At 36.7% G+C, this 12673-nt stretch overlaps 1 protein-coding gene across 2 annotated transcripts in view; it reads right to left on the bottom strand.

The window, feature by feature from the left end:
• Positions 1-12413, bottom strand: part of LOC115627258 (acetylcholine receptor subunit alpha-like) — a 96397-nt gene extending 83984 nt beyond the window's left edge. For both annotated transcript variants that reach the window (XM_030522885.1, XM_030522886.1), the window contains exon 1: positions 12359-12413. In XM_030522885.1, coding sequence (XP_030378745.1) covers positions 12359-12413 — 55 coding nt within the window. The remainder of the gene's footprint in view (positions 1-12358) is intronic.
• Positions 12414-12673: the final 260 nt, after the last annotated feature.

Raw genomic sequence — 12673 nt, 5'->3', positions numbered from 1 at the left:
GAGAGAGAGACAGAGAGAGCAGCAAAAAGCGTGTGCTTAAGCGCGCATAAAATACTCAAAGTTTTTGATGGCCTTTTACAAACTCGGCTAACAAACTGAGCACCAGCCAGAGAAACTTTATGCAACTACTTGCACACACACACACACACGCATACGCACATAGCTACACCCACACACACACATATATACGCACACATGAGCGAACAGTAATTTGAATTTGACCGTGAAAGTCGAAGGAAGCGCCTTCGCTGCCTCGCTCTCGGATCAAAAACTCAATGACAAAAGCAGGCCGCCAATTTGGAAAGCGCTAGAAAAACTTTCGCTGGCAGCTTTCGGCTTTTCACTTATTTTCACTTTCGCCAAATTTACAGCCAATGCCAGTAACAATTTTTCCAACTACTACCGCAATTGTGTCTCTGTGTCTGTGTGTGTGTGTGTGTGTGTGTTTGCCACATCCCTTCAAGCATTATATTTACTATTTTCTCTCTATTTTATTTTTTAGTTTCTGCCCATTTGCTGCACACTCGCTAAATTTGGTGTCTGGGAATGCGGTTGCCTTCACCCACAGCACCACCACCAACACCACCATCAGCAGCAATGTGTGTGTGTGTGTGTGTGTGTGTGCATTGTTCTGCAATTTGCAGTAACAATTGCAGTCGATGAATGGAATGAATGCAACGCTGCACAAAATAAAAGCACACTGAATTGGAGACCAAGCCGTGTGGGTGCTGCTGCTGTTTTCAGCAAAATGTTAATAAGAATTGTTGACAGCGCGCAGACAGACAAACAGACAAACAGACATACAGACATACTACTTATGCCCTTATCCACATAGAGTGAGTGCTCTAAAGATCAAACAAGCATATACTTGTAGAAAAAGTATTTTATAACCTAAGTAGTAACGACACAATCAGTTCCTGTCTGTTCCAAACACAGCACTTCAACTGTATAAGTAACTGCATTTTCTAAATGTTATTCCCTCTCGTTGTTTGCCTTTTCAGATATGTAGTCCTTGCAAGGCAACGAGAAATTGCAGATCTCGCCAAATGAGCAAATAAGCGTCGAAGCAAACTTGAATTTTATTTTAATTTCCCATATCTGTGTAGATATACAATTTCTGCATTGGAGTTTCTTAGTTTCAATCGTTTCAATAAAACGTTCTTAAAAGAAAACCACTTGATCGATTCTCCTTCTTTATGCATTAATTAAAAATACAATTGATTAAGGAACACTCGACTTTAATCTTATGTATGGATTTCGGGAATGCTAAGGCACAACTATTTAAAAAGCACAATTATTCAAAAAGTAAATATTTAATCATTTCACATTTAACCCATTTTTGATTTTTAGTGCAGATATACGATAATGTATGCAGGCTAACAATATTCTAATGTTTTTCTAGACTTTAAATATTAAAAGGTTTTTGCACTTCTCATTGTTTTTATATCTGCAAATGAATATGCATATTTTCCCCTGAGTAATTTCATTATAATATTGTTATACAATTTTAAAAACAATTCGATAAAGCATTCGAAAACATTTCAAAAATATACAAATTTATTGATTGTTGTGAGATATACTGTGGGTACAGCCAGAAAATGAGAGTTAAGTGTGATTTACATGCTAAGGTTTGTTACCTTAATTAAGAATATGAATAGCTTCGAAAAGTACCTTGATATGCGTATCTGAATATTGTTGTTGTTTTGAATGAATCGAACGAATGTATTTTTATTAATCTACAACCCATGCTCAATCCATAATGCTTCGGTTTTGCTTAACTTATCAAGCACTTTCCTGATTAAGACATTTGTAAATCGCGAGAGTATCATTATGAATTATAATAAAAGATTATGTAAATATCCTTCTTCTCATAATCTAGCAAACAACAATTCAGTCTATGGTTTTATTTGAATATAAAAATCTAATTAAAATTATTACGACCACAGAAGGCGCTTTTCAATCAAGTTATTACAAAGCGAACATTTATAAATGTTCATTGTTTTTTGTTTTCATTTTTGTTTTCTGTGTAACATCGATTTCCGAGTGGATTATGGGTACATTTTCCATTTTTATTGTGCACTTCAATTCTGCATTACTTGTAAAAGAAGACGAGTAGCACGTGTAAGCTGTGCCAGACCGACTTTTGAATACTCTTCCCCGCTACAGACATTCAACAGAAATCAATTTTGTTGTATCAAGAATTTAAATGGCAGCTACTTAGGTGTTAGAGATTACATATTTTGATGAATTGTTACGTTTTGTAATGGTATCTAAATTATATGATGACTATGATATCAAATGGAAAAGTTTGTATTACTTTTAAATCTGATCTCTGCGTCGCTCGCTTTAACGTCAGCTATATTATATAGTTAGCCGATCTTAATGAAATTTCAGTTTGTTCTGAGGCAATTTAAAAAGACCCATAAATACCAACTTCGGGGTTGATATCGTTCTAAACAAAAACGATTGATTGTTCCTATAAAAGCCATTCAAAATATACAATAGGCCTGAATTCAAAGACATTACATAAATAGGGCACTATGAAAAATTCTTAATTCTTAATTCTTTGGTATACCAGTTACGATTCTGCATTATCAAATACGTATGTCAGCATACTGGGAGTACTTTTTATACTTATCGGTCCCATGGCAGCTATTTAAAATGACGAGGCAATATACGGTTTGTAATACACTTACTCTGCATATAATGAGACAAGTCTACAATCGTACCAATGAGTTAGCTTAGTTTATTTAGCTGGTCAGAAGTTGGCGAGCCAGGAGAAATAGTTAAGTCTCTGGCTGCCAATAGTAATTCCAGTGAAATGATGAGTTCGAAGAGAGCGATTGCCATTATGAGCAATTTATGTTGATATTTATTTGTGCTAGTGTGCGTGCGACTGTGTGTGTGTGTGTGTGTGTGTGTGTGTGTGTGTGTTAAGTCGAGCATAGACATTGTGCGGTCATGATTCATGCCAAAAATTGCAGCGGCGACCCAAATTCGGGCGCTGTCTGCTGTGTGCTATGTGTTCGGTATTTGAGGCCTCGGGCTGCAGCAACAGCTGCAACGCATTTGAAATGCAGAGCTCAGGCGAGACCAAACCAGACCCGGCCCGGCCCGGCCCGGCTCAACCCGACCCTACCCGAACAGACCAGACCAGACCAGACTAAGTACTCGGAGAAGAAAAAGTGGGAGATGTGCCATCAAGGAGGCGCAGACGATGATGACGCAGTCGCAGTCACAGTCGCAGACGCTGCAGTAAATTTGTCGCACTGCAAAAAACGGGCGTGTCAATACGCCCAGTTTTTGTGAGAAGTGCCACAGCACTTTGCTTGGCCATATTAGTGCCGCGTAAGTGCCACAGCTGTGGCAAAAAGGAGCGGCAAGGCGGGGCAAGGCGAGGCGAGTCGGCCTGCTGCATTAGCTGAAATGAGCTGAAGTTAGTGGCACTGCCAACGATGACGACAACGACGACCAAGTCTACACATTAGTAGTAGATAAAGTAGTTAAAAATGTAGTATAAAAGTACACATACACACACACACAGACACACATACACAGTTGTCGCGTGCGATAAAGACAGAGCGGCCAGTAAGTGCCACCGAGTGTGTACAGTAAATGCGGCAAGTGGGACTCCAATTCGTTCAACAAAACATGCAAAAATAATGAAAACAAATAAGCTTCCATAACTCTTTCCTATTTATTTGCACAACATCATGATTTATTCATGAAAACTATAATACAATTTACTTTATGACAAAAGTTGAACTTTCTCAAAATATTTCTACTTCGCCGCATATACTAGAAAACTATAGTAGTCCGCTCTAATGATTACAGTTTACTGGTTGATTTGACTTGAAATAAAAGATATATAGTACAAGTATATGAATAATTGCTGCCTCTTTTAATTCGATGTGGTTATATCAATTGAAAAATTATAAAGAAAAAGGAATCTGTAAGTGTGAAAACATAAAAAATAAAATAAAATTAAACTGAATTGTTTATTTAAATAAAAAACGAACGGCTCTTCCGTGAAGAAAATAGGAAAGTGTTAGTCGAAGATCAGAATGGAATCAGGGAATGCATTTAAGCTTCATAAGTATTAGACTTTCTTTGGGAAATGTTACCATTAAATCTATAACATAAAAAACCTAAGTATTGGCATTATTTATAAGAAATTGTAATTTTTCAGAAAAGTTGAAACTAATGTCCACAGCCACAATCTAGGGTTCAGATCGCATTCTGGGCTGATGTATACGCTACTATATCAGTAGTTTATCGTGACAACGATATTGAATAATGCTATTTTATGATAAGTATTACACTAAGAAGTCCTGACATCGATTATAAACTTTAAATATCGAAAGCAAGTATTAAATTTTAAAATTACAAAAATAAGTAAATTAAAGAAACATTACAGGAAAAGAACGTTAAGCTCTCACGGGAAAGCAGGTCAAATCTGCAAAAAACAGTACTTCTTATTTATATTATTTAAAAAGAATTCCCCAACCTAAAATAATAGAAATATACGCGAAATAAAATGTTAAAAAATGCCATAAAAAATAAAAGTCCTAAACTTCCTGCGCCAAACAGAAAAGTGTTGAGCGCTGCTCGATTTAACGACTTACTTAAAATAAAATAAGCAGTTAACGGCTTCTTCTTTTGATTTCGTTTACATACTATTCCATAAACTAAATAAATGAGTAAATTAACAGAAATATGTAAATAGAAAAAATTAACAAAAATAAAATACTTCCGCGATATAAAGTCCAGGTTGTTGGCAAGCAGAAAAGTATTGCTCGCACGTTTGATTTGCTGTTTGCTGAGTTATTACTGTACATTGATGCATGAATGTATTTGTGCTGTGTGTGTAAGAGTATGTGTGTGTGTGTGTGTGTGTGTGTTTGTGCAGCTCGTTTTAATGGCCACAAAAACGAAAACTGGAGCGTGGCAGTCGACTGCGTTTCTGCCTGCATCGGCCATTGCTGCATTTCTGCTCATTTTAATGTATGCGTCTGTGTCTGTTTATGGTTGTGTGTGCTTATGTGTGTGTGCGCGTGTGTGTGTGTGCGTATGATGTGCTTCGCTGCTATTTATTTATGTTTGCTGCTTCTGCTGCTGCTGCTGCTGAGGCTGCTTTGCTGTCTGCTTGCAAACCAAAAATGATGACATGAAAAATTGCGTTACCGCCGCCATCGTCGTCGCCGTCGCAGCTGCTGCTGTGCATGGGTGTTTGTATATGCGTGTGTTTGTGTGTGTGTGTGTGTGTGTGTGTACGTTGGCCCTCCATTTCAAAGCCAACTATTGCCCAAATGCTTCTGCACTCTTGCTGCTTGCCCCTTGCGGGCTTTTCATGTTTGCAATTTATGGTTTTTTAAATCGAAAGAAATTCGATGCTTGTTTAAGGCAAAGAGCGACGTTGCCAGCCAGTCAGCCAGTCACACACACACACACACACAAGCGCACGCACACACACACACTTATATAGAAATGAAGAAAAAAAACTTTACGATTTATGTTTACTTTTGAATTTTTATTTGCACGCCATCGCCATCGGCAGCTCACGGCCAGCACAGCGAATGAGTCGGAAAGTAAAACACAAACGGCCATAAATATGGCGCCCTTTTGTGCCTTACCAGATCTCTGTGTGTTTATGTCTATGTCTGTATCTGTGTTTGTATCTGTGGAAAAAGGCTTGCCGGTCAGGCAACTTAAATCAGAATCAGAACATCAATGGCCTTTATGTTGCGTCGTCCTCGTCGTCCTCGTCGTCGTCACGGTCGTCTTTGACTTTTATGGTTTGAGAAACGTGCGCTGATAATGGCCTAATTGCATAATTAAGTGCGCCATTGCGTGCAACGGCAACGGCAACGGCAACAACAAGAGCAACAACAACAAGGAAAGCAATGGCGGAGACAAAGAGACAAGAGCCATTTGTGATTGATGGGGAAATGATGGCACATTCGGCCTAGTCGGCAGCTGCTGCAATTAGCGATTGGCTAATGCTCAGTGCCGCTTCGCTGCTCAGCATTAAAAAATCGTAATATAATGCCAGCGCTATAAACGCTAAATGTTCGAAAATCGAATCCAAATGAATGACAAATAAACAGCCAAACAGGCGGCACACATCTTTGGCTTTCAATAGTGATGACAATTTAACCGCTTGGCCGCCAAAGTCACGTAAAAGAATTCAAATCAGCAAACTGAAGCTGAGCTTCGGGGTCATCAAATGTTCGGTCAACGCTGCTTGATAAGATTTCGATATTATTGACAGCTTTATTGAGATCTTCTTAAAGTTCATTTTGTTGCAGAGATGAGAAAGAAGATATCATTATATGTTACATTATAAAGAGATCCCAATTATATATCGGTTTACTATTCCGACATTGTTGACTGAAGTTCTAGTTTGTTACAGTGATCAAAAAAGATGATAATATATCGTCTCAAATGTTGGACCAACACATTATAATGAGATCCCAATTATATGTATATTGGTTTACTATTCAGACATTATTGACTCAAGTTCTAGTGTGTTACAGAGATGAGAAAGAAGATATCATCATATCTTGGCCCAACACATTATAATGAGATCCCAATTATACACGTATATTGGTCTGCTATTTAGACATTATCAACTTAAGTTCTAGTTTGTTACAGAGATAACTAAGAATTCAAGACTTCTTTCTTTACAAAAGTTTTCCATGGCGATAAGAAATAAACTCCTCATTTACTTGCTGCCACTCACGATCCTTCTTTCATTTCTAGTCGGAGGCGGCTCAAATATTGTCGGGCCATTAAATGCTTGGCCTTGACGTGCGGCCAGATGCCGTGACATGGACAACGAGGCGCATAAAGCATGAAAACCAAATAGCCAAACAACACTCGGCAGCGGAATAGATGCCCCACACTGGCCCCACACAGCCCACCAACCACAATCGCCGCCTTAGGCAAGTGTTGCAGTGTCAGAAGCTGTGCTGGAGATGTGGGTGCGGGTGCGGGTGTATGGTTGTGTAATGTGTGTGGTTGTGTGGGTGTGGGAGCCGCTTTTCAAATGCCTTGTGCTACTTTTGCCCGTTTTGAAAAATGCTCGTATACTCGTATACAAAAAGTTGTCGTTGAGTTGAGAGCACGGCATCAGCATTTAAAGTTAAAGCCAGAGACCATTGCACAGACCAAGAGACCCACGCGACGTCTATTTCATGCAACATTTGAACGAGTGCCGAGAAACCATCGCTTCACACGCCGAGGGTCGTCTAAGCTTTTGACCAGAATTTGTTCTCCCTTTAAACTCTTTGAAATGCCAAGAAAAGCAACAGAAAGCTAAGCTAGTTTTTGTTTTTAGTTTTAGTTTTAGCTTTAGTTTTTTTTTTTATCTTTATACTGGAGGTATGATTTTTTACAGTTCCACTTTGTGCGCGTTAGGTTGCTAATATTCTGAAATAGTCCTTAATTGTTTTTGTTGGCTGAATTCGAACGTAAAATTAAAATTAATATCGAATGTTTTTATTTTGCAGTTACCCTCAATGGATTTAGGCGAGTATCGATAATGCCGCTTCGCACAAAATAATTGCACTTGAATGTAAAATAGACCATGAAATACTTTACTCATCTGAAAACCGGGGCCACATTTAATTAAATGTACTTTCAATTCGACTGAGAATAATGGAGAAGAGTTCGAAGCACAATTGTATAAAATAAAAAATGGAAAACATAGCTAACTAGTCTATTTATACAAAAATGATTGAGTTTATGAACTTTTTTTTAAAAGCGAAGGAATCGACGTAATTTTTATTAGATATTATTATTATTAATATTATTAGAATATATCTTTTTTTCTCTTTGTTTCTTTGCTTACAATACAGTTTGAATACTAAAATCGAACTCCACATTTATGGATTAAATCTTTGGCACATCACTTTTTTCATAACACTTGTGCAACATATTTTCCAAGCAATATTTTCGAATTAAAATTCGTGAATAAAAAGAGGTTTTCGGTTTCAAAGTGTTTAGTAAACGACTAAAGTTAAAACTGTTGTATTTTTAATACAAAATTCATAATCAAATTGCAATTAACTTGCTTTTCAACGCAAAACATTATTTTACTTATAATTAGAGTAATGATGCATTATATATATGAACATAAATGATTAATGTGGGTTTTTTCTATTATTGATGAAATACTATTGTTAATTTTTTCGTTCTTTGTAATATTCGTTTAACATATTCTATAATTTGTAGAGGAATTCTCTAATAGTATCGGTACCTTTTCAAAACTTGATACTTTTTATTTGATATTTGTGCTGAATTATTTATACTTTTACAATTACTGCATTTTCATGTTGCTCTTCAATTATGCATCACTCATCATTTGCCGTTTCTTACTTGTCTGACTCTGATGGGGTTTTTACGAAATGCATCACATCGTTTGTATATTTTCATTGTTTGGAAACTTTCCTAATCCGCAATTGAGTTTGGATTCAAGGGAAATGACAAATTTTCTTTAGGCAGCGCCCACAGAAACTTTTGGTCAAGAATATTAATGATTTGGCAAAGTTGTTTGTCTTTGGCTTTGTGCACCTTTTTTGGGGCTTACGGGATTTCACTGATCCGATACCTTTTTTGTGTATTGTATGGTGTGGTTAGTCAGGGTGTGGCTTTCTTTATTATTTTGTCATTAATATTATACTCATTATTTATTGCACTTTAATTGTAATGAGTATTTAAGAGTTGCAAAGCATTGAGGGTAGTTTTCAAAATCCTGAAACCACTTGCAGTTCTACCTCCTCTAGCATTAATACGGCCAAAGAATAATGCAAATTGGACTGCATCTGGCACTATTTTCTAAAATGAATGTATATTTAAGCCCAATGGACACAAAAGTACGACATGGAAAAGGTGTAGGTTTTGAAGGCAAATTGGTTGCGTTTCTACTATTATATCACCTTATATAAGGAGATGGGGGGAGCAGTTCAAGGTATAACTATGTAGGTACTCTAATTTCGAAGAAGCAAGGAAAATAAAAACAGAAAAGAAATATTAAATCATCGAAGACATTGTTGAAAAACACACTTGCAGATAAACAATCAAATATCAATCTATTACTTACAACTCAAACAGAGATCATATAGATATATTTTTGAATACCCTGGACTGTTTAAGACCATTTACAAGAGATAACCAGAAAAAAACGCACACACACTCAAAAAAAGTGTTAGAAGTGTTTTTATTTGCAGAAGACTATAATCAACAACAAAACGGTTTGTTTATTGCAGACAATATATTATATATTTAAATTAATAATTAGATATGAATATAGTCTTAGTTACAGAAGAATATTCGTGGGCTGTACATAAACCATTAGTGATTTGAGCCAAGAATTCGGTTAAATCAAATGAAATAGAAACATGTCCTAAGGAAAGTTTAAATCATTTGTAGTAAACGAAGTAATTAATTGCAAAGTATTCTATGTTATTCAAATATTAACTCATCTTAAACTAAATTTGTTAGCTACAACTAGCGAGATTTTCTACAAACAATAGATTTTAGACAATTTTTTGTGGCAATTTTTAAAATGGTCCAATGGCTGATACTGTGTAGTTTCGTAATGATTGGATAAACAGAACTTTTTTTCGATTTTTCTCATTTTTTTTTAAGCATTTTGGTTTTTCCCATAAATTACTCTATGAATTTCCATGATTTTTTCGATTTTCCTTACATTTTTGTTTTGTTTCAATATGAAAATATTGAATGCAGTTAACAGCGGACAAATAGACCAATTAGCATGAAAACAATCCCTTAACGGACATCTCTTTTATCCGGACTCCCTCTTCGGCGGACACTTTTTTAAAACATTCGATCGGTGTATACAGTATTTAAGTATCCCCTTTAGAGTTTTCACTCTATATACAAAATACAATTATGCATTCAAAACCGATAAATCCAAATTGTGTTGAGTACGGAAGGCGTCCTAAAGCTACATTTTTAACGACGCGGCGAGTATGCTAGTATTCCATAAAATATAAAATTTTCAAGCTGGTCTATATAATTATGATTCGTAGTGTGTTCTTCAGTAGCATATTTTTCTAATGATGCACCTTGAAACATCAAGAGCTCGCATAAATCATCCATAATTTACATCACGAAAGGGGTGGCTAGCTCTGTAAAAAGCAAAACCTACATCTGCTGTATAGTGTTGGATGAAAATAATAATAAGTTAAATGTTGGTTGCGACACTTTTAGTACACCTGTATGTGTAGCTAACTATACCATACTATACTTTATAATCTGAACTGATGTCTGCTGTATGTATTATTTTTAATTTCGTTATCTTTTTCAAAAGCTCTGGTATCTGTTATACAGCCCTAACCATTCCGCTTTCGGGCTAAGCCGTGTGGGGCTCGCTTTCATCCTCGACGTCGTCGTCGTTGTCATCATCATTGCTTTTGCTGCTGTTGTTGTTGCTATTATTCTTGTTGCTGTTGTTATTGTTGTTGTCTGTTGCATTATCTGTGGCAACGCAAGCGAGAGATTTACGCAGCATAGATATGAAAAGTCAAGAGTGGTTGTGGGGCTGGGGTTGGGGTTGGGGATGGACATGGGGTGGAGAAAGAGATGGCCTTTACGAGTATTGCCATGCCCTATAAATATATATATATATATGTGTGTGTGTGTGTGTGTGTGGATTGTGGGCACGAACGTCCACAAAAGCTTGCCTAGCACGTTTTTGTATCATTTGCACTTTCAATTTCGCCTCTGCACGGCCTACATGGCATACAATTGTCTGTCTGTCTGTCTGTCTGTCTGTCCGTCTGACTGCCTAGCCTGGTCTGGCTTTGGTATATCTGCCGTGCCGTGTCGACGTCCATTTTCTTCACCTCTCTCCAGCGCCACGCCCCGCACCATTTTGTTGTCCCACTCTGTCTGTCTCTACGAGTATGTCCGGTCTTTTTTTTATGTTGTTGGCACGGCATCGCCAATTGCGGAAATCCAAATTAATCTGCGGCAATAAAGAGTCGCACAGCCAGATAGCAACACACACACATACATAGTTGACCGACCAACTGGGAAGCTAGTGACTGCGACTGAGACAGTAGCTGTGACTGTGACTTTGGCTGCTCCTTCTTTTGTGCTAGGAACCTAAAGCGACTTACTCAACGAGCGGCCACTTGAGTGCCTCGTTTGATTGAGTGAACAGCAATATGTGCATGTGTATTTGTATATATACACACATATATATATATATATATATATATATATATATATATATATATATATATATATATATCTATATATATATATCTCTATATATATATCTATATATATATCTATCTATATATCTATCTCTATATATCTATATATCTATCTATATCTATATATATATATACATCTATCTGTATATAAATCTGTGTGTCTGTACGCGATTGTCTCGCGTGGCAATTGCGGCTTTTGATTGAGCAACTTTTAAGTGGTTGCGGCATAAATAAAATGAAGCTTTCTGTAAGCAATTTATTTACCACAAAATATTTTATATACAATATACAGGACAGAAATGCTGTTATAATGTGTATATATTACATGCATACATATTCGTATACACATGTATTAATGAGTGCTTGATCGCCTTTGTCCAACACCGGTTCTGCTAAGTTTTCCAATTTGTACAAAACATGAAGCATTTTCAAATAAAATTCAGTTACATGGAAAAATGTTTACACATTCATGGAATCTGAAATTCGTTTGATTAGCGCAGTGAATTCTAGAAAATCTAAAATCGCATTTTGTCTATTTTATCGAACTCAGACACGGTAAAAGCAGTGATTAAAACAAATTTCTATATTTCATTTCAAAAAATTAAAATTTTGATTAAATAATGCCCGATGCATTTAAAAAATAATTTATGCATATGATCGATGAAAAAACTTCAACAAATCCAACGCAGATCCATCTTAAGGCGAAATAGTGCGTCATAATAATGAACGTGTGGTCGACTTTATATGGAAAATTTTCTTCTAGGGGGGGCAACGGCCCCCCCTGCGTACGTCCTTGAATTTAAGGTAAGCTGGACACTTTAAAAAAGCTGCTATGTTTGTTTAAAATGTGATAAAATATATTAAAAAAAAAAAAAAACTAAATACCATACCATACCATACTCGTAGATAGAGAAGGGAAATTTGTATGTTTGTAATGCACCATTTTGAATTATAAATATATATAATATTTGAAATATCAATTGGTAGCCTGCGATAAATAGGCCGACACTCTCGATAGTAGATATGGAAGTTGTACATAATACTTATTCTATATGGACACATTTGTAAGTATGCAAATAGATAGTTAGATACTTGTATTTTGGTGTACTTACTGGATATAAATGAAAGCACAAGAATCATATCTATGGTCACTTGAAACCACTTCATCTCATTTCCCTCTGCGCGCTGTTTTGACGTTCGGCGTGGGTGTAAGTTTAAGGCGGCAGCAATGGCGGCGGCGTCGGCGTCAGCGTCGACGGCAATGGCAATGGCGATGGCAGCGGTAGCGGCAGCGGCACAGCAGCGACGTCAACCTTGGCAGCGTCTAAGGTTTGATTATTTTTGTTAGTTTTCTGCTGTTGTAACAATTGGGGCTGTGGGGGCTGCTTAAGCGCAGATGCAGCTTCGATTTGTTGTAATTATTACTA

This window comes from Scaptodrosophila lebanonensis, unplaced genomic scaffold (genome assembly GCF_003285725.1).
Source record: "Scaptodrosophila lebanonensis strain 11010-0011.00,11010-0021.00 unplaced genomic scaffold, SlebRS2 tig00000092-arrow-pilon, whole genome shotgun sequence".
NCBI lineage: Eukaryota > Metazoa > Arthropoda > Insecta > Diptera > Drosophilidae > Scaptodrosophila > Scaptodrosophila lebanonensis.
The sequence above is the reverse complement of the archived record's forward strand: the minus strand, read 5'-3'. Positions and strand labels throughout refer to the sequence as shown.